This window comes from Tetrao urogallus (genome assembly GCF_951394365.1).
Source record: "Tetrao urogallus genome assembly, chromosome: 1".
Lineage (NCBI taxonomy): Eukaryota > Metazoa > Chordata > Aves > Galliformes > Phasianidae > Tetrao > Tetrao urogallus.
Genome location: NC_136813.1, coordinates 127659930 through 127683639, shown reverse-complemented (window position 1 = coordinate 127683639; position 23710 = coordinate 127659930). Strand labels below are relative to the sequence as shown.

At 41.1% G+C, this 23710-nt stretch overlaps 1 protein-coding gene across 1 annotated transcript; it reads left to right on the top strand.

The window, feature by feature from the left end:
• Positions 1-16672: 16672 nt before the first annotated feature.
• On the top strand, positions 16673-18064 carry LOC306956217 (C3a anaphylatoxin chemotactic receptor-like; the record flags this gene model as incomplete). Its single annotated transcript, XM_079547608.1, has 1 exon — positions 16673-18064. The coding sequence occupies one exon, from the start codon at positions 16673-16675 to the stop codon at positions 18062-18064; it is 1392 nt and encodes a 463-aa protein (XP_079403734.1).
• Between the last annotated feature and the right edge of the window lie 5646 nt (positions 18065-23710).

Sequence of the window (23710 nt, the reverse complement as noted above, 5' to 3'; positions counted from 1 at the left end):
GTCACTGTATATATATTCTTCTAGGTTTTTTAATGCAGCACTCTGGGTCTGCTGGCTAATTCTGGATATGTCATCATCTAAATGCGCAGTCATTCCAGAGTCAAAGAAGTGAACAGACCCGCAAACTGCTGAAATGCAGCAGTGATCTGCATGGTCATGTGTCAAAATCCACCTCTGAACTTCAGTGTCACAGGAACCCTAATGTTCGCATTCTGCTCTTTCTGAAATGGGTGCTTAAGGAAGCACACATTTGTCACTGTGACAGCTTTAGATGAGATTAGATTTAGATTTAGAGGCAGTATTTACCAGTTTTACAAATTACTGTTTGCATTTTCATAATGATTGCCAGTGTGAGACTGTTCTATTGGCAAGGATGTTGAAAGCAAAGAGGTCTCTGAATGTGAACATTCATGGTGGAAATATGGCACACCCTCTAGAATAATTGTGGCCTGAAATTGGAACATCCCTGTCCAAATGCTGCAGCAGCTTGAAATTATACTAATTAAGGGTCCTGCAATGGGCATAATGTCATATTATTCTCATATATACAACTGGCACACATTTAAAGTATGCTGTAGGAGGGATTTTTCTAGGATTAGATGAAAATACTTAAATGCTATACCACTTGTTGCTGGGGAGTTGATAAAAGTCAGTAACAACAGTTTTATGGACAAGAGCTCTCTTCTGCAACAGTGCTGGAAAGCTTCCACTTCGTGTTTGTTGTGCTACTCGAGACTGCAGTGTTGAAAACTGAGTTTGCGTGGAAGTGTTTCCTTCTTTCCCCCTTTCTGTCGTCTGACTGTTTTTCTGTTTTCTGTCTCCATCTCAGCAGTGTGGCTGAATAATTCCAAAGTGTAAATCTTGTTCTGGAGAAACGAGGGGCTGAGGAGCTTTTCATGTCCCAGATTCTGGCACGCTTGAGAGGATCAAACAAAACCTGGCAGCAAAAGATAAGGGGCCAGACCGGGAGCAATGAGGCAGTGCCAGCCCTTGTGCTTACCTGTGCTACGGGGCAGTACAGCACTTCTGTGGCTAACACTATCTCCTCACTATCCTTCAGCTCAGTTCACTCTGAGTTGAGTCATTGTGGTAGGTTTCCCTTAATGTATCTTTTTTCTTTGAGAGCAGCATTAGTTCCTACTTGACAGTCCCTTGTGAAAGCACTGGTTGGTAACGTGCCTGAATTAGGCATGCAGCTTCTGCACACTTCCTGGTGGGAACGGCGCTTTATAATTTATGGATGTATTTTCTCAAGTAATAACTCAAAATTACATTCTTTTCTATTTAATCTTTTTAATTGGCATCTCAGAGGCTTTGCAGGAGAGCAGCTGCAGATTTTCCACTTTCTATTGGATTATAATTTTTTTTTATTTAAAAAACCAAACTATTAACTACTGCATGCAGAGAAAAGCACATTCTTTGACAACAGTCCCTGCGTGAGGATTCTTAATTAAATTGTACACAGCATGTTGCAGAAATAGCGAGGTTTGGGAGGCAGGAGGTGCACATATAATTTGGCATTTTACACAACAGTTTTGCATTTCAGCACAATTCTTTGCCTTCAACGTGAAATATTGCTAGAGAAAATGATCTAAACATTAGATATAATTTGTCTTCTGCTAAGCTCAAATTACTTATCTTTCTAAAAGGTTGTTAATTAAGCTCCTTACTATTGATGTTAGTATATATACCAAATTTATTCATGAAAACAGAACAGATTTAAGACATGGATAAATTTCAAAGCCATAAATATATATCCATTGATGCATGGCTCCAGCTGTTTTATTTATCAATTTAATTAAAAATAACAAAATAAGAAAACAAAACCCTTTCAAATGGAAAAGAGAAGAAAAAAGATGAATAATGATGCCTGTTCATTAGACCAGTTCTGTCCGTGATGCTTTTCATCCTTAATATCTTCATTCCTTCCATGTGCATGTGCATACACAAACACATGCTGCAGAGAAGCACAAAATCCACTGACCTGACAAAGGAGAAAGGAGATTTTAGGACTGTTACCTAAAATATAATGCCTATGGGCTCCTTCTGCTTCAGCCTGATTGTAGGACAGCAGCTGACTCCATTGCTTGCAATTTTTGTGTGAAGGTAATAAATTAACTCCTGAACTCTGTTTATGCCCACACTGAACTGAACTGAACTGAACATCTGAACTCTGTCCAGCTAGCCTTTCTGGGCTAATTCTTCTACTTACCTGGGGCTCTGGGTTACATGATCTTTGAGCTCTCTTTGACACAGTGTCTACAACCCTGGAATCAATCAAATGTCTGTGGGGCCGGTGGGGGAAGACCAGAATCTCTCATGACCTGGCTGCTTCACTTCTGGATATCTCATCTACCTCTTTTCCAACAGCAGCTTCAGACCCACAATGTCATTTCCATAGCCAGGCCATGGTGTCTCTCTGTGTAACATGAGCAGAATGGGTGGTTCCCCAAACACAGCTGGAAAGTGGAAGCCCAGCTTTGATGGGCTCACATCTGTCCTGCCAATCCATCCCTCCTTGCATTTCTAGTGGGTACCCACCAAGCAGTGAGAGCAGAAAGTTCCAGATAGATGTTTGTACAGATAGGATCTGTTACCATGCAACATGGTATTTTGGATGAGGGGAAATGGTTTTAAACAGAAAGAGAGAAGATTAAAATTAGATGTTAGGGAGAAAGTTTTCATTGAGAGGGTGGTGAGGCACTGGCACAGGCTGCCCAGAGAAGCTGTGGATGCCCCATCCCTGAAGGTGTTCAATACCAGGTTGGATGGGGCCTTGTGTTCACTTAGGAAAATCCTCTATTGTCCTGTGTATTATGTATAGCAGATACAGCCATTATTTGTCTATGTGGAAAAAATTTCATGATGTCTAGCACATCTTCATACAATCTGAAGTACTCACAAAGCCTTCAGAGAATCTGAAACAAAACCTACCAGTAATCAGCAAACTCCTTTTTACAGTCAGCTCAGTATAAAACAGAAACAAATGCTGTTTTATGTTCCTGGGAATAAATTCCCCAGCCTTCAATATTCAGGTCTCAGACCAACCACTAAAACAGTCTGGCACACGATTGAGAAAATCAAGTCTACAACACTTGGAGATGAGTTTCTAGACTGTACACCACTTTTCTGCTTGTTTACTGAGATAGCCTTATGCCCACATGTAAAAATCACCCCCCACAACACTATTACTATTTAGTTTCAAATGGAAACTCTCTATTAACAAACGCAGAGATCCAAATATGCACTTTACTGCTTCCCTGCAGGGAGGTCTTAAAAAAATGCTATTAGGACCCCAAAAATTCAAGTAATCTATAAGGACAGCGCTCTTCATTATTCATTATTTCTTCAACATCATTTTCTCTACAATGTGTAAGGGTTTGTGGGAGATCATTCTCACGGGAAGGTATGGAAAGCCTAAGTGATCTCAGGAATGTACTAGCAAAATCCAATAAATCCTTTCAGCAGAAGATTTATTTGGCCATTTTCAATTATAGCAAAGAATAGGACAGAAATAAAACCATTGTAACCAAGAGGAGCAAAATAGCAAATCTGCTAGCTTGATATGAACTTCTTGCTCTTTAAGTCACTGTCTTCATTTGTGGTGGTTATGTATTGGTGTAACTCTGTTATTCATCTTGGAAAGATTCCAAGCACAGTTCTTCTCGAATCCTGGGGAGCTGGCCTGGACATTTACTTGTATAAATCCATGTTACCCAATGTAGGTAACAACAGAGCAAAGCTTGGATCTGATCCTGATCCAATGGTGTTTTTTGTTGTTGCTGTTTCTTTTGTTTTGTTGTTTCATTTTGTTTTGTTTTCTTATGTATTCAGTGTGTGATAGGAGCAAGAGAATACTTCAGTTTTCAGGCCAGCATTCTCTTGTAAGAGTAAGCATCCATACAACATGTTCTGATTTGGGATATGGGACTGGAGGCTTTGAGTTGCCTTCTGACTCACTGTTTTCCACATGTGCCAACAAGTTGTTTTTGCTGATTTGAGAAGGGTCATTCTGGACGCTGTGCACGAAGAGGCTGATTTAACGCATTTGAGGACCTCACCCAAGGAACTGGTATTGTACAAAGGGAAAGGACTTCCTACCAGTCAAAGAAGGGGAGGTTTCTGCTGGTCAAAAACAACAAAAAACTTCCAAACTCACTTAAGGCTTACCCTCACAATTGTTGTTCACTCAAGTACCCTGCCCCAGACTTTTCAACTTAGATTTCAGAATGAGCTACATGTTCATTAATATAGAAGTTAATTAATTTTGCTATTAGCGATATTTTCAGCAGAATAATAAGATATCTCTTTCCTACTAAATCAAACCTGCCTGCAGTATGTCAGAATGAATAAGACCATCTATTTAATTTCCTAAGCATTAAATAATTAAAGCTTCCTTGAAGGGGAGGACTGTGTGTTACTGCCACTGGTGAGCAGATACAACATAGATGTACTTTCTTGAGGGAAACATGCAGAAGCTGAAATATCTCCTATCTGTGTTTGCTCTAGTTTATCTCTATGCTTTTCATTTATTACTAATGAGTGCTACTAATTAACTTTGTTAAAATATCTCTCAAGGGAGTGCCACGTATCTGAAATGTGATAATGCCAAATGCATTATTTCAGGACACGTGGAGCTGTCTGTCAGTCCTTCAACACGTGCAGTGTGCATGAAGAACACAGTGGGAGGAGACATCCCAACCAGGAGCAACACTCTGGTCACAATACTATGCAATATGCCCTATGCTAGTCTTGCCATGAGGAGTGAAGAAGTCTCCATTGAAAATCAAAGTAATCGAAGGACAAAAGCCTGAAATGAAGAAAAACTACAGCTGGAAAGCTTTTTGAGAACCAGCTCCTTTGTGTCATGGAATCATAGATTCATAGAATCATAAAGGTTAGAAAAGGCTTCTGAGATCATTCAGTCCAAACATCAGCTAATCACCACGATGCCCACTAACCGTGTCCCTTGGTGCCACATCTCCACATTTCTTGAACACCTCCAGGGACAGTGACTCAACCACTTCCCTGGGCAACCCATTCCAGTGTATCACCACTTCTGAGAAGAATGTTTTCCTAATATCCAACCTCCCTTTTTGCAACTCAAGGCTACTACCACTCGTCCTATCTCTGTTACCTGGGAGAAGAGGCCAACCCCTACCATGCCACAACATCCTTTCAAGGTGTTGTAAGGAGCTATATGGTCTTCTCTGAGTCTCCTTTACTCCAGACTAAACAATCCCAGTTCCCTCAGCTGCTCCTCATAAGACCCGTGCTCCAGAACCTTCTCCAGCTGCCTTGCCCTTCCTTGAACACTCTCCAGGGCCTCTCCCAGTCATGATCCACCAATGACTGGGAGAGGTTTGTGGAGACCTGAAGTTGTGGAAAAAGGAAAGAAAAGAGAGGGAGAGAGAAAAAAAAAAAACTTTCAGAAACACTAGAAGTAACATGAGAGCTCTACTGTGTGATGCAGTGATATTTATGTAGCTACATGGAAGAATCTGAAGTGCCCTGATGTCTGCCCTCAGGATATAAGGGAGATGCAGCAAAATTTGTTCAGGATAGAGATGTTACAGTAGGGGAAGTCATGACATACCATCTATTGAGATGGAGATAAAAGATGGAAAGCAGAATGTTTTTTGCAGACTGCAGTCATCGCTGCAAAAAGCAACTGAAGCTGACCTGCAGGCTTTTCCCTGCTGAGACTGTTTTCATTCCTGGAGAGCTGTTATAAAGCTCCCTGTCAGTAGCTTTCTGCTTCTGGCTGCCAAGACTTGCAGTCTAGAAAGGGCTTCCCCAAGGCCAACTACAGAAAATACACCACCTAGCTGTATTCATGCCAGATTCTGTAGGGCAGAGGGAGGATATCTGAGAGAGCACTTCTCTCCACAAGAACCCCAAGAAGCCGCTCAGCTGAAACATGCCCTCAGGCCCACCCTTGCGCAAGCATCATCCAGCCAGCACTCTACTGTAAGGGAAACCTGCACAGACTGGGAGAAAGAGAAAAAAATACCTCTCTGTATTAACTGAGTGCTGTGATCTGCCCTTTAGACTTTCCTGGGTTTCCCTCTTGTGGAAGAGAGCTAAGCAGCACTGCGTTACAAACATCACAGTATTCAACATACTTGTTCTCATGATATTTACTAAATAAACAGGTCCAAACACTGACTCAAAATAATGTGGGAAGTCATTTGCAAATACAACTTGATACCAAAAGCTCATCTCCAGCGAAGTGGGCAAGTGGAAGGTCCCATTATTTACTGGTGCTGAGACATTGGGGACTTGGGTTGTTTTCTCTTCAGATCTGCCAAAACATTTCCTCTCACTCATAATCGGAGTGGAGCAACTTGATGCGTGTGCATGTGTCTGTGCATTTTCCTGTAGCGACTGGTTGTGGTACAGGAATAATGACCTTATGACAACTTCTGAACACAACACCCTACTGCTGTAACTGCAATCACATAGCTCCTCGGAATCCTCTGTATTGAGATTTTTGTTGTGGTCTTTGCATAACAGGGTATGCTTTCCCTTTAAACTATGCAGTGCAAAAATATAAAAAGTAATATATTTGAACCCTGAAAGTCTTAGGTAAAAATGTGAAATGGATGTGGTCCTGTTTATACCTATCCAGTAAACCTGACATATCAGAAGCTGGGCATTATTAGAATTTGCTGCTTACAATATTGTGGTCCAAAGAAGATAAAAGCATGGGGGAAAGTAGCTTCTCTGGCTGTGATAATGTTCAGGAATTTTATTGGTCTCTTCTGTTGTGAAGAGAGAGATCTAGGTATGGGAGCATTACGAAGATACGTCAAAGCTTTCCCATTTGAGATGTTGCAGCATCACAGATTCCCTAGGCTGGTAATTCTGATTAATTCTGACATCTGTGTTCTAAATCAATTTAATCGATACTCAGTGAACTTGGCCAGCATGGGCAGCATACCTTGATTCGTTCTAGCAGCAAGGAGCAGACGCTATTCCAGCCACTCTGTATGCATATGTCTGGTCACGACCACAGAGCAACTGTACACAGAGGAGATGGGGGACTTAGGCTTCACTGAAAGAGCAGTCTCAAAACACACTTTGGGTGTGTCTCTGTGTTTTCAGATTGCCATGCCATGGTAGTCCTGGTCACGCATTGGTAAAGGATGATCATTAGATTTGTACTAATGCATTATCCTCATTGTCAACATGGCTATTAATCTTATATAAAACTCCCTGATATCCTTACAGACATCTTCTTTTAACATAGATGAAATAATGGCACCATTTTAATTTGTTGCACATATTTTAATCCATTAGCTGATGACTTCTGATAGCAGTGTGTAAGAAAATTGGATCGGACCACAAAAGTGTCTCATGACAATCATATGCATTATTCAGCTTATTTCACAATCCACAGTTAGATTTTCTTATATGACAAAGTCAGTGCATTAGAGACTATGAAAAAGATGTGTTATATCTCAACTGTGAAGCTTTATTAATGTCACTGCTTTCCATCAACATTCTTCAAAATCCATCTTGACTTCTTAAGAGATCATAATAATTCATCTTTCCCCATTCTTTCCTCAGGAGAGTTACTTCAGTAGTAGATCTTAATACATTATAATATAGATTTGCCAAAAAACAAGTGAGCATTCACTTTCCAGGTCAAACCAAAGGTTCCATTGCATGTATATTTTTTCATTCTTTCTGAAGATAGACAGGCTCATGTACCACTGCACTGCAGGAGATGAGTTGTTTTTTTCAATGGCACATAGTCTTTCCAGTATCAGAATGAACCAAAACTGCATTTATATCACTATCATAGTGATGACACTGCAATGCAGTGTCTGTGGTAATATGATTTAACAGTGTTTTTATCTGCTTGTAGGGCATACCAGTGACAAAATCTCTTGCTGAGAGATTTCCTTTTAATATACAAAAGATTAATTTTGGGAATCCTGTACATAACTGACGTTGGGCTAAACTGTAGCACTATGGCACTCAGTACTCAGCTACAAGATCTGGATAAGGATTTATTAATCATATTTCATACAAGTGGGAGAAGAAATTAAAATTTTCTACGTAGTTGAACATTTATTTTTAAGGGTAATGCAGTTTAGCAAAGCTGCATCGATTACTTGAGCTCCCATAGTTAGTGGCATGTACTTCCACTCTAATTAAAATATTAAAAGCATTAGTTCAAGTTATTCCCTTACTTGTTACCATGTAATGTCTTAGATTAACCATTGTGATCCAAAATGCCTATCATATCCTGGGCTGCATCAAAAAAGGGATGACCAGCAGAGCAAGGGAGGTGATGGTCTCCTTTTGCTCTGCCCTCATGAGCCCCAACCTGCAGTATTCCATCCAGGCCTGGGGCCTCCATCACAAGATGGATGCAGAGCTGTGGGATTGGGTCCAGAACATGAGAATGTTTAGGGGGTTGAACTTATCCTATGAAAAAAGACTGGGGATCTGGGACTGGTCAAACTTCAGGAAGGCTCCAGGTAATCTATTGTGGTATTCCAGTACTTAAAAGGAGTTTATCAAGCAGTGGAATAGGCTCCCCAGAGAGGTGATTGAGTCACCATCCCTGGATGTGTTTAAAAACCTTTTGGATGTGGTGCTCAGGGACATGATTTAGTGGAGGGTTGTTAGAGTTAGGGTAGTATGGTTAGGTTGTGGTTGGACTTGATGATCTTTAAGGTCTTTCCCAACCTGAGCAATTCTATGATTCTTTGATCAACTGGACTTTTTACATGGGCAGACAGTAATAGGACAAGGGAGAATGGTTTTAAATTGAAAGAGGAGAGATTTAGGTTAGATGCTAGGAGGAAAATTTTCACTGAGAGGGTGGTGAGGCAGTGGCACAGGCTGCCCAGAGAAGCTGTGGATGCCCCATCCCTGGAGGTGCTCAGGGCCAGACTGGATGGGGCACTGGGCAGCCTGATCTGGTGGGTGGCAGCCCTGCCCATGGCAGGGAGTTGGAACTTGATGATCTTTAACGTCTCTTCCAACCCAAGACATTCTGTGACCCTATCTATGTGATTTACCGTAGGAATGCTGCTTCTTTCCAGTAAAGAGACTAGATTTCTTTTTCTAATACATCAAAGTCTAACATTCTTATGTTTACAAGGGAAACAGAAGGAAACTTTATTCATTTCTGCCAATGTGGGAGAAGCTCCAGTTGGTTTTAGGAAGTCCCTTCACAATCAGGGGACTTTCAGTCACCATGCATGTAGCATTGCAACCAACCCACAGGAGCAGAACAAGAACCAGTCTTTACTGTCCTCATATTTGAACACACAACAAAAAAGATGATGATAGATTTGCTCAAGCATTCACAGATGTGACATCTCAATATTTAAAGCATCAGCATGTTACCAAGTCAGTCTTTTTTCAGCTTAATTAAGACCTTCCTCTTTTGAGACATCATGATTTCTTAATTCTTTTGCTGTTGTCTTCTGTATTGTCCTATCTTGGTGGTTTTTTTTTTCTTTTTTTTTCTTCTGGTTTTACCATTTCTTCTCTTCTGCTGTCCATACCATTTATTATCAGAGAGACTAAGACAAGCTCAGGCCAAGGGTGGGATGAGTCAGTGAAGACCACAACACCTTCAGAAGTTTAGGTATCCTCAGCCATGTCACTTCTTTCACAATCTTAAATCCTGTTTCTGCTGGGAATAAACATATCAGCCCTTTTATTAACATAAATGACTAAATATTTTTTGGATGAGTAGAAAAAAAGAAAAAAAGAAGGAAAAAAGAAAAGAAAATAATGCAAGTAGCTATGATGGCAGAGAGAATTCAGAGATTTCAGATGACAGAAGTCAAATATTAAAAGAATTTGCTGTTAGAGTTTATAACAGTTAAGAAAAGAAAGCAAGCTCCTGGGTGACTCCTAGCTTCCAGATGCAGAGCACACCTGTACAACACTTCCCTGTGCAGTGCATTCTGACCAGTAGAAACCTCGTGGTACATTTTGGCTTAATTTATTGTGGTTGAACATCTTTTCCTAAAGCTCTTACTCTGTGTTTTCTCACAGAAAATTACTCTTTCTGCAGTACATCTAGCAGCTAAAATGGTTTATAGCAGCCGACATCAATGGCAGCTATTAACACATTATTTGTTACTTTTCCCATTCAGTCTTTCATACAGTAAATGGCACAGCTATTGACTTCACGCAGTCAGCAATTTTAGAGAAATAGAGATACTTCAAGACAGTTTCAATGTGAGTTGTGTGGTTATTTTTTTCTCCTAACCACAGCAGGTTAGACTCAGGTTGCTGAAATGTAGTGTCATGATAGAAATGCTCCATATTTTAGACATAAAAATAACTGCCTTCAACACAAATAAAAGACTAGATGATGTAGAAATATGAAATCATAGAATCCCTAGAGATGGAAAGGATCCTTAAAGGTTATGTAGTCCACCTCCCCTGAAATGAATATCTGATATGGGAGTGTGTATGATGAAAAGGTGTGTCATTGAAGTCCTCCATGTGAAAAAAAAAAGGCAGTCAGTGACATTCATCAATGTATGCTGAATGTTTATGGAGACCAAACAGTGGATGTGAGCACAGTGAGGTGGTGGGTAGTGCATTTCAACAGTGGCAACAGTGAGACACCTCCACAAATTGACTTCTCCATTCATCTTTCATGCTATCACTTAGATGTCTTTTTCACAAGATGAAACATTCTCACTTGTATAGCATGTCCACCAGAAGCCATTCTGAGCCATGACTGTCCAGTCGTCTATATAATTTCTGGTTTCAGAACTGTTTTTGTGATAGAGGATCAACACAGAACTCAGTATTCAAGATGCTGCTGAATACTTCCTGAAGTATTTATCTTTTGAATTCCATTGCATCTTTACATGTTTTTTAACAGAACTTTATGCAGAGACACCTGAATATGAGCCAGCAATGTGTGCTTGCAAATCAGAAAGCTAATCTTATCCTGAGCTGCATCCAAAGAAGATGGCCAGAATGAAGGGCATCAATGATGATACCAAGCTGAGCGGTGCAGCTGACACACTAGAGAGAAGGGATGCCATCCAGAGGGACCTGGACAGGCTTGAGAGGTGGGTTCATGCCAACCCCACAAAGTTCAATGAGGCCAAGTGCAAGGTTCTGCACCCACGCTGGAGCAATCCCAAGCACGGTTACAGGCTGGGTGGAGAATGTCTTGACAGAAACCCTGAGGAGAAGGATTTGGGAGTGTCAGTTGATGAAAGATTCAACATAAGCTGTGCGCTTGCAGCCCAGAAGTCAACCATCTCCTGGGTTGCATCAAGAGAAGTGTGACCAGCAGGTTGAGGGAGGGGATACTGCCCCTCTACTCTGCTCTCATGAGACCTCACCTGGAGTACTGCGTCCAGTTCTGAAGCATCGGGATGTTGGAGTGGGTCCAGAGAAGGGCCATGAGTTAGACTAGATATTAGGAAGAAATTCTTTATTCTGTGAGGGTGGTGAGACACTGAAACAGGTTGTCCAGTGAGGTGTTGAATGCCCCCACCCTGGAAGCATTCTAGGCCAGACTGGATGGGCCTTTGAGCAACCTGATCTAGAGGGAGCAGCTCCTATAACAGGGAGTTGGAGCCAGATGATCTTAGAACCCAAACCGTTCTATGATACTGCAAGTCTATGATTCTCCCCCTCTACTCCACTCTCATGAAAGCCCATCTGGAATAATACTTTTAGAACTGAGATACCTGGTACAAGCCATGGACCTTTTGGATAAAGTCCAGAAAAGGTCCATAAGGAGGATCAAAGGGCTGGAACACTTCTCCAATCTCCTATGAAGACAAGGCAGAGAGAGTTGGAGTTATTTACTCTAAAGAAGAGAAGGCTCCTGTGAGACCTCATTGCACAGGAAAGACGGAGAGTGATTCTTTATCAGGGAGTATAATGATAGGACAAAATGTAGTTTTAAACTAAAGTACATTTAGATTAGATATAAGGAATAAATTTTTCATGATTAGGCTAGTTAGATACTGAAAAAGATTACCTAGAGAGGCTGTGGTTGCCCCATTCCTGGCAGTGTTCAAGGCCAGGTTGGATAGGGCTTTGAGCAATCCAATCGAGTGGAAAGAGTGTCTTTGCAGGAGGAATTGGAACTAGCTGATCTTCAAAGTTCCTTTCCAACTCAAACCTTTTAATGATTCTGTGGGTTTTTTTGGATGTAACTAACTATTCAGTGACTGGTAGACTGCTGCAGTTTTGTAACATCTGAAAGAAGCAATGTCAGTTGTAACTTGCATTAAGATTTTAGTCAATTGTTTGTGGTGGCCAATTGATAGTTACTATCAAGGTAAATTTCAACACAATCATCCTCATAGACACACTGATGGAGTATGGGCTAAATAAGAGGACAGTGGGGTGGATCGAAAAGCAACTGAAGTAGCGGACTCAGAGAGTTGTGATCAGAAGAGCTAAATCCAAGTAGATGCAAGTCAGTAGTGGTATTCAGCAGCACTCATTCTGGTACTGTTTAACTCTTTATTAAAAACCTGGATGGTGAAGCAGAGTGCACTCTTAACAAGTCTGCAGATGTTTCAGAACTGGCTGACACACCAGGTGGTTTTGCTGGCATTCAGAGGAACATCAACAGGCTAAGAATTGGTCAGGGAGAAACAAAGAAGTTCAAGATGGGGAAGTGCAAATTCCAGCACCCGAGAGGAAACAACTCAGTGCTCTTGTACATTCTTCGGCCAACTGACTGGTTAGCAGCTCTGCAGAGAATGATAGTCTTGTGGATCTGGTGAAAAAAAAGCTGAAAGATGAGCCAGTGATGCACCATCATAGCTATTAAGGCTAACAGCACTCAGTGCTACATTAGGAGAAGTGCTGCCAGCTGGCACAAGAAAGGGATTCTCCCCTTCCTCAGCACTGATGAGACTACATCTAAAGTGCTGTTTGCAGTTCTGAGCTCTCCAGTACAATAGAGACGTGGACATAGCAGAGTGAGGCTTGTGAAAGGCCAATTAAGATGGTTAAGTGACTGGAACGCTTTTAATGCAAGAATGAGCTGTGATAGCAGAGACTGTCCAGCCTGGGGAAGGGAAGGCTCAGGGCGATCTGATCAGAGTATGTAAAGGAGAGGGAGCCAGACTCTTCTCAGTAGTGTATGGTGACAGGTAGTTGGCACAAAGTGAAAAATGGGAAATACCGACTGAAAGACACAGGTGCACACTTTTTTGTTTGAGGGTGGTTGAAAATTGGAACAGAATTTCCAGAAAAGCTGGGAAGCCTCCTTCTGTGGAAATTTAAAGCAGTCATAAGTAATCTGCTTTAGCTAATCCTGCTTGGTGCAGTGGGGTATACTAGACCATCTCCAGAAGTTCTTTCAGTGATTCTGTGAGTTAGAGACCTTCCAAGCTGACTCTTTAACAACTGGGGAAGGGTGAAATCTGGAAGAGAATAAATTAGTATAGTGTGGTGATTTGGGATTGCCATCCCAACTGCTATCAAAGGTCTAATTTGATCAGTCACCATTTTCTGATAGTAACAAAATATGCCATCTCCTTTAAATGCCTACACCGTTAGCTTTTTCATTCTGAAGTGGGTGCAAAATACATTACTAGTGGAGCTGCTTCAAATTTCAGTTGGCTTAGAAACATACACAATGAGGTATTTCATAATCTTGTCACTGTCCAGAATTAGCTGGCTGGACTAAATGTAATGTACTTGTTGTGACAGGGTTGCAATGGGAGAAGTTTTAACTGGAGGAATCAGACCTGATCTGGTATAGACTGGTATAGAAGGGTCTTCTTGCAAGGAAAAGTTTGACTGGAGCTAGCCAGTCACATGCTAGTGAAAAGTATGTGCATCCTTTGGCCAACAGAAACACACAGGAATACACTCCTCTCAACAAGACACCAGTGCACAGATCCCTTTCTAACCAGGTTTATGGATTCCCTCAGGAAAGACAGCAGCTGAGAACAGACACAGATAGAGGAATTGTCTTTGCAGGCTGCTGATAGTCCATTTATCTTTAGGGGAACAGCGAATTTCTGGCCTGTCTTCCTGTCTGTGGTTACATGGCTTTTGTGTTTGAGTCAGCATTCGTGTGTTGCACAGAAGAGACAACATGCTGTAAAGCAGAACTCCCCATAGTTATGGTTCATTTTCCATTTGAAATCAAAGTACTGAGACCAATTCTTGTACACCCGTGCTTTGCCATTCCTGCTAGCAGTTTTTCAACTTCCCAGATTAGGTGTGTTGGGGGGAACTCTATTGTTACTTGTTTTATATGTCTTGGCTTTTCTTATAGCCTGCCAGCGTTTTGTGGTATCAGCATTTCCGCTGACCAATCCACCATTTCTAACATTTCATCAGGCCAAGTTCCGTTTTCTTTTTCCTTTAAAAAAAAAAAAAAAAAAATCATGCACGCATGCACAAAAAAATAATAATAATAATAATAATAAAGTTTTCCGTATCTGCTGTACGGAAAGGTAACAAAACAGACTAAAATGCCTTTGATCTTTGATACATGCAATTATGGTTTCTTGAGTACAATGTCCTGTATTTTGTGAACTAAACTCAGGCTGGGACAGAAGCTGATCTGGATTGTCAAGAATCAAGTATAATAAGAAACTGGATGAGCTAAATGAACGTACTGATGTGAAAAAAGATGAAGTGGCTACAAAACAACAGATCAGACACCTGATGGTATCGCGCTAGGTTTTGTATTTGTGAAGTAAATGAAGAACATTTCACTGTTACGTTAGTAGGCAAGACAACTGATTTGGCATTGAGATTTTGTGTCTTCTTATGGAAAGTTTGAAGTATGCGTCTGTGATTATCACTCTTTAGCTTCCCGATTTTCTTTGACGTAGGACAGTATTTCATTTTGACAGTGCTGAAACCGCTTCTTATGGTTTTCTTGCTTTGTTACTTACCTGCCAATTGCCTTTAAATCTTCAAATAAGAGACACTATAAGCCTCTCCCTCAGGGTGGGAAGGTTACCTTGCATACACATGCAAATTAAGGGAAAAAAGCAGTTCCTAAAATGTAATGAGCTTCTTTTTTTGCAGTCACTCTGGACACAGGACCGATGCTTCCTGTACCCTGATGCACTGCAATATTTGCTTCACTGAGGTAGGTGCAATAAGCTACAGTCTTGCTTTCTACTTTAATGTGCAGTTTCATATTATTCACTCTTGAAAACCTTTGTCCCCCCTTCAGTTCTCATTTCCATCTTCGTAACTGCTGCTTTCCAATGACTTACTTCATAGCTTTCCTTACAAGTCAACTCACCTAAAAGACTGTGAACAGTTATTACAAAAAAAAAAAAAAAAAATGTTAATTGCAATGTCTGTTGTAACCATTTATATAATTTTCTTTGTGATGGAACAGTTCGAACGCTGGAGTGATGTACTCCATCTTTAGACTATATGTTATACCAGAAAGAGAAAGATTATTTGGATGTGGTTGTTCTTATTTTGTTTTATTTTTAATAATAGCATAGATTTAGACCTGCACTTAGCAGTCTGTGACTGGCATCTCATTACTGGCATAACAGAGGTTTAAATAGAAACAGTCTTAGTTTTCTTATTCATGTAATCTCAGTTACTTGTGCAGGTTGTATTCAACTCTTGCCTATGCATTTTCTTTGCCTTCTGGAAATTCTTTTACTGATCATTCAGCAACATAACCATCTTCACTGATTTGTCAAGAGTGTAGTAAACAGGGATTTTAAAAACAATTCTGTTAAAGCTTACAGGATGAGTATCAAGCTCTTTTTCTCTGACCTGCTTTTGCTTTTCTAGATTTCTTAACTTTCTCTTCTTAGTTAACCAGCATCTACGTCTAAGAATGACTGAACAAATCAAGTTTTTCTACTGCCACCTCTCACAGTTTTAAACCACTCCGAGATGTTCTGTGACTCAGCTTCACTTTCATGCAATATAATAGCTTTTCTTAAACCTAAGTGGTTCAGTAATCGTATTACTATTGCTCCTTATTTCTTTTTTATTCAACTGTATCTCTGTCATTCTTAAACCATTTATTTCTTGCCTTTCTCATCAAGACTAGCTTTCCAAAGATCTAGCAAAGAGCTCAGGACATATGTATAGGCTAGAAAAAAAAGGAGAAGGAAGTGCTTACTGTGACTTCCTTAAAAATGTCCTTTAACAAACAGAGTTGCTGTCTTATCCATTCTATTTATAATTTCCAGAAAGTGGGGCAGAGTTATTCCAGTAAGATAATCATTGCCTTCTCAACCTAAGTCTATTTAACTGGTTATACCAGGAAAAGATTGCTCATTTGAAAGGGAAACGAAACTAAAATGCTGACATCATTCTGTAAAAGAAAATTGCATACAAAGCAGGAAGTTGATCAGGAAAGAAAAATGGTGATTTTGAGGGCATATAAATAAAGTGGGAACTTCAGTAGAGAATAAAAAGAACAAGGCTGAAATCAAAAAGGATGACAGAAATAGAAGAATATAAGTGCATACAAATCTCCTGTTTGAATAGTGGGCTTTGCTTAACTGAGCCACTATAAGAATGATGAAGATGAATAATTTCTAGATTAGTAGAGGTAAGCATTTAGTGCAAACAAGTATAGGCTGATGCCTTTGTATCCATCCAGCTCAGTACTGTTTCCTGACTCAGAGATTCTTCAGTACAGACAAAAAACCTGGGGAGGTGCCTACTAATTTCTTCTCTGTTTTCTAACTACAGAATGCCTCCACTCCTGGTTAACAGCAGTTCACATGAACAGGATGCTATATATTATGCACCAGAATCCATTGGTTCCCTGGTTATCTTCATCCTCGTTTTCATCATAGGTATCCCAGGCAATGGGTTGGTTATCTGGGTAGCTGTTTTGAAAATGAAGAGGTCTGTGAACATCATCTGGTTCCTAAACCTTGCTGTGGCTGACTTCATGTGCTGCTTGTCTCTGCCATTCTTCATTGTTCACTTGTTCCTCAATGAACACTGGCCATATGGTTGGTTTCTCTGTAAAGTCATCCCATCAGTCATAATCTTCACCATGTTTGCTAGTGTTTTCCTACTTATGGTGATCAGCATCGACCGGTGCCTCCTAGTGATGAAACCCGTCTGGTGTCAAAATCATCGAACAATTAAGTTTATTTCACTACTATGCAGTGGCATTTGGATCCTGGCCTTTATTTTCTGCTGTCCTGTCTTTCACTACCGCAACACGATCACTGATGGTGGAAAAACTGAGTGTGGGTACAATTTTGGAGATTATGAAATACTAGAATATATGGATGACAGTGATCCTGTAACTGGGTTATTGGAAGAATACTCACCTTTAGTACCAGCTGTCACATATGTTGGCACCATCTTTGCTCATCAGCCTACTGATAGTTATAGTTACCTGGATTTTCAAGCAAACAGCATATCCACCAACAAAGGCATAATTGCAGAAGCTCACCTTTCTCATACCACTGTAGATGTGAACTCCTTGTTAAATTCGACTGCCTATCCTGACATCAGGCTGTTGGAATCTCAGAGTGATCTACCTAATACCAACTTGCCTGTACCATCCAAGAATGACTTCAATTTAAAGCTACTTGATCCTCCTCTTGATTTGCTTGATTTTGACAATGTCTTCAGTGGTGATGATTATGCCATGCCCTTTCCTTTAACTGTAATAACTATTACTAGGGCTGTCTTTGGCTTCATACTTCCCTTCTGCATAATGGCAGTTTGCTATGCCCTTATTGCTTTCAGGATGCGTGGAAGTAATTATCGTAAGCCACAAAGCAAGATGCTGAGAACTATCATTCTTGTGGTAGTTGCATTTTTTGTCTGCTGGGCTCCCTACCATATAGTTGGGATTCTGTCCCTTGTGGCTACTCCTGGTACAGAACTGAAGGAGTCACTGATCCTCTGGGATCACCTCTCTGTAGCACTCGCATATGCTAACAGCTGCATCAACCCTCTGTTGTATGTTTTTGTGGGGCGGGACTTCAGGGCAAAGGCAAGGCAATCACTGCAAGGAGTCTTGGAAGGAGTCTTTACTGAGGAACCAACATGTTCAAGCCCTTACTCTGTTGACAGAAGCAAGACTTCAAAAGATAAGGATGTTAGTACCACAGTCTAATGCAGGACTTCCCATCATTACTGCAGAAAGAATTCTGTACATCAACAACTCTCCACTTTTTTTTGCTTTAACACATCTGATTACTGAACAGAACTGCACACAGGGCACAGTGATGGTTCACATCAGATATGCTAATCCGCTTTATATCCTACTATAGCAAGATGGGAAGTTGGAAATACTAAGAGTAATAATCTCTTGTGAAAGACCAGTGAAGCAAGAGACCCAGCATACATTAAAGAGTAAAGAAGGCTTGCAGAATGGTTTGTAGTGCAGTCATGTACTTCAATTTCTGAACTGCTGAATAACAAAATAATCAGTTATTCACAGAAGTCTATTAAAGATGTTCTGCATCTCCTGTCTCAGATAAAATGCAGGTGAAACCAACACTGATGTCTCTCCTCTGACTATACTTGGTTCTGAATTTTTTTTTCTGAAGATACTTAGAGAGAGAAGTGCTACATTTTACTACAGCATTGCATAGGAACATCACATGCTCCAGTCAGCTGCACTGAACTGATTTTGATTCCCTGGTAGATGTACAAGGTATCATTTTTATACCAGGAAATATATCATTGTACAGTGGTAACTGCACTAATTCTCATGCTGTAACTATGTTCATTAGTATGTACTTAGTATATACTTACTTAGTATGTACTCACTGGCTCCTCAGCACTCCTGCCATTAGCGTCCTAAACTTTCCTTTAAGGTGGTGTTTGAGGCTGCCCAAATATTCCTACTGTATTTTAGCTTATTGCAAGCAGAATTTGAGGAGCTTCTCAGCCACAATGTAGTTTTCACAGCTTTTCTGGCCAAGATGAAAGTTGAAAGATGCACTGGTCTCAGTGCTGGGAAAACAGACAGCTGTTAGGACTTCTGACTCTTGATAACCAGAAAAGTCTCAGTTGCAATGTACACTTAAGTGGAGGCTGTTAATTTAGTAATGTCCACACCCGAATTTTCTTTTCAAGGTAACTGGTAAACAGGAACCAAGCCCACATGCTAGACGCAGCCAAAAGAAATGCAATACTGGCATGAAAGTGTTAAACCGTAAACACTTTTATTTAAGAAAGCATGCACAAAAATGAATTTGTGATACCTCTCTGCCTGACCCTTGACACAAAGCACTGTGGGTTGCTACTGTGGAACTCTAAGAACTCTGCATGGCAGGTTTGATTCCCTTCACTCCCCGCAGCTGGTATCAGTGCAGAGACCCAAATAGGCAACCCAATGCCTTCCCATCCACTGGCAATTTACATGTAATTCAGGGGCAGAGGAATGAGTCACAAGATTTGACATGTATTTACATATGCAAGTGATGGTTGTAATGGATGGATGCAAGTAATACGCAGATGATGTAAATATGCAAAATGTGGGCACAAGCATTCGTGGAAGGAGTCATCTTTCTTTTTTCTTCCAGCGGTTTCAGATTTCCATGGGCCCAGCTCTGCAATATGATCTGCAAAGCGCTAACTGGCACCAACTACAGGTTGGTTTTGGTGCCACATTCCACAGAAACCCAATCACACATGCTTCCAAGCTGCATCGTTACCATCCCGAATTGGAGGCAGCACAGACAACAGCTAACTCCATGTTAAAGTTGGCTCTGGGATCCCTCATTCCTCATACTCAATGATATCCCCACCCAATACACACACATAAAAAAGAAAAAGAAAAAAAAAAAAAAAGAAATATCCCACTTCCACCTCCTTCCTTCAGTCAGAATAGAGGTTTTTACCTTCTTTGCCCCAGGTTTGTCAAAGCCACCATGATGTTTTATTTCTGTCTTGTTTTCCCCTTACTGATAAACAAGGAATAAAAGTTGGGATGGGCTTTACAAAATACCAAAATGAAACAAGAGGTTTGACAGAACACAACTGTACAAGAAAAAAAAACCAAGAGAGGGAACAGAGGATACAGGTTAGGGAAGGAAGAATTTCAGCACACACTCCTATATCTTTTTTGCTTTCCTGATTTGCTAGCAGAAACAATTACAGAATCACAGAATCACAGAATCACCCGGGTTGGAAGGGACCTCAAGGATCATGTAGTTCCAACCCCCCTGCCTAGCAGGGCCACCAAACATACACATTTAGATCAGGTTGCCCAGGACCCCGTCCAACCTGGCCTTGAACACGTCCAAGGACGGGGCATCCACAACCTCCCTGGGCAGCCCGTTCCAGGGCCTAACCACTCTCCCCGTAAAGAACTTCCCCCTAACATCCAACCTAAATCTTCCCTCCTTCAACTTGGATCCATTTCCCCTAGTCCTGCTATTGTCAGCCCTTTTGAAGAGTTTACTCCCCTCCTGGGTGTAGGTTCCCTTCAGGTATTGATAGGCTGCAATGAGGTCGCCCCGCAGCCTTCTCTTCTCCAGGCTGAACAAGCCCAACTCCCTCAGCCTGTCCTCATAGGGGAGGTGCTCCAGCCCCCTGATCATCTTAGTCGCCCTCCTCTGGACCCTTTCCAAAATCTCCATGTCTTTCTTGTACTGAGGGCTCCACACCTGGACACAGTACTCCAGATGGGGCCTCACAAGAGCCGAATAGAGAGGGACAATCACCTCCCTGTCCCTGCTGACCACCCCTCTCCTGATGGAGCCCAGGATCCCATTTGCCTTTCGAGCTGCCAGAGCGCACTGCTGGCTCATGTTAAGTCTCTCGTCCATCAGGACCCCCAGGTCCTTCTCTGCCGAGCTGCTCTCAAGGACCACTCCTCCCAGCCTGTACAGGTGCCTGGGGTTCTTCCGGCCCAAATGCAAAACCTTGCACTTTGCCGTGTTGAACCTCATTAGGTTCACCCGAGCCCAGCTTTCCAGCCTGTCGAGGTCCCTCTGAATGGCATCCCTTCCTTCCACCGTATCAACCGCACCACTCAGCTTGATGTCGTCAGCAAACTTGCTGAGGGTGCACTCAATTCCCTCATCGATGTCATTGATAAAGATGTTAAAGAGCACCGGTCCCAAGACAGACCCTTGGGGGACACCACTTGTTACCGGCCTCCACCTGGACATAGAGCCATTGACCACCACCCTCTGTCTGCGGCCTTTCAACCAATTGCTTATCCATCGGGTCGTTCACCCATCAAATCCACTTCAATTTGGAGATGAGGATGTGGTGGGGGACCATGTCAAAGGCCTTGCTCAGGTCCAGGAAAATGACATCGGTCGCCTTCCCTTCGTCCACCAATGCCGTCACTCCATCATAGAAGGCCACAAGATTAATTAATTGGGGTTTACACTCTATTCCATCATCCCCTCCAGGTGAACTGCAAGGAGTCTGAACCCTCCTCCCCCCCCAGACCCCTTTTTCTACACTATACATGATACCTGCTTTACAGTTACCTCTTACCTGGGTGATTATATCCTTGAGAGTCCAGGGTAGAAATCAGACACGTTGGAGTTAGATCAGAGAAGAGATGAGGAGGCTGGGGTTGACCATAGGATTTCTCTGTGGAATGAAATGAAACAAGCTGTTAATGGTCTAGACAGCTGTCTTGATCCTGACTAGTTTGCATTTCAGCCATAGAGCAGCTCACTCTAACCTGCAGAATACTGAGATGTTCAGTCGCCTGTCCTAACCAAAAGCTACAGCTTGGTCAAGAATCTCGTTCTTGGCACCTGCAGAAGTTTCTCTTCTTATTTTGAAGGACATTTTTTCATCCAGAAATACCAGAAGATGGCTCAAAGTTTATTTTTTACTGTGCTGTGCTAACTCAAGTTATGGCAGATAGCTGTACGCATTTTGATACATTGGCTAAACATAGTCCTGTGAACAGCAAAAAATATGCAGACTTGTTTCTGTTTGATAAAGGAGTTTTAGAACAGGTTTCAAGATTGCTGAAAGAAATAATCAAATTTTTTCTATACTTGCAACTCCACTTTCATTCAACATAAACATATTTTTCAGATTGAATATGTAGAGTTGAAGTCAGACATTCAACGTAAAAATGGGGTAATGGCTCTTTATCAGACTTTTTCAAGAGGAAAATATCCCTCTCCTCACAATCACTCTCTATTCATGTCATTTCTTTGTGCAGTGTGCACATTTGTGAACAACTGCTGTCAAGAATGAGGCACAGGAAGAATAAAATTTCATCAAAAATCTCTGATGAGCACCTGAGAACTCACTACGAATTGTGACCACGGCCACTGAACCAGACTGATGTGTTAGTTTGAAAAAACAAAGTGACATATACCATTAATTTTATGCTTTTGTTGCTCTCTTTTTAAAACTGTACTAATAGAAGTATTAAAAATTAAAATTTGTTTTGTTACTTATTTATTAACTATATTATATTTGGCTGCTCCAAAAGTAATGCCTCTTGTTTTATTATGTTGGCCCATGACATCAGATACATACATTGGTGGTATGACAGTAGAGACTGACCCCTCCTACCAATATTCCATTACATTTTGTTGTCATGAAACATGTAGCAGTGGAGGGGCAGTTTGACAGAGTGATGTTTGACGCAGAAGTGCATATGAAGCAAGGGAATACCATTGAATTCCTCCATATGGAAAGAAAGGCAGCCAGTGACATTTGTCATTGTTTGCTGAATGTTTAGGGAGACCAAACCATAGATATGAGCACAGTGAGGTGGTGGGTGGTGCATTTCAGCAGTGGTGACAGTGACAGTGAGTCACCTCAGCTGCTGCGGGTTTTGAGGAACATGGCTTGCAGGCTCTTATTTATTGATGGTGAAAATATGTAGCTAATAGTGGCAAGTATGGTACAAATTATTCTTCTGTAGCTGAGAATTTTCTCTATCAAGCAGAGTAACTGTACTCATCGTATCTATTATAGTTTCCATGGAAATACATAAGAGGCATTACTTACAGAGCAACCCATGAATATGCAGCCCAAAACAATTCCTCTTCACCCAGTGAGGCCCAGACAAGCCACAAAGTTGGAAACACATGACTTAAGCTGTCTGGATCCAGGATGTAAACTCATGACCTAAGCTGTCTGGATTCAGGATGTAATCTTGAAGAAGTTAAGGAAACATCTACTTTGATGCTTTTGCAATGTAAGCAAGTTAAAATTTTCTTGGCAAAAGGCTCTTGGCTTATGCACTTCATTTCCAGTTTTCATAGCCCATGCAGCTGCTGAGGATTATTGCAGACGCTGCAACAAATTGATAACCACTGCAGATGAAGCCTTCAAAGAAAAAGTTCAGGTTGCTTGGCAAGTTTATTGACTATATATCTGTTATCTACAGCAGCTGCATCCTCATAGAATAAATGCATTCAGATTTTAATTGTACAGAGATAGCTGAATTTATAGGCAGGAGTGGAGAAGTATGAATGCAAAAATATGGAAGATCATATGGATATGCAGAATATGCTTACAGTTTCTTAAGGAAAGGAAATTGGATATAGTAACTCAAAATCCATTTCAAAACAGAAGAGCTTTTCTTCTGAGCATTCACTGACTATAATGCAATTAAAAACATTAAAGATTTTTATTATGATTATGTAGTATTTAGTGTTTTGGGGAATAAAAATCTTTTTGTCCTTGCTTTGACTTTTCGAACAAGAGTAGCCATGCACAGAAATTCACACTTTAATCTACAGATGATAGAATTTTCTTTTCTTGACATTTTTCCTTTACATAAAATTGCAACTTTCAAATAGCTAGGCCAAACCAC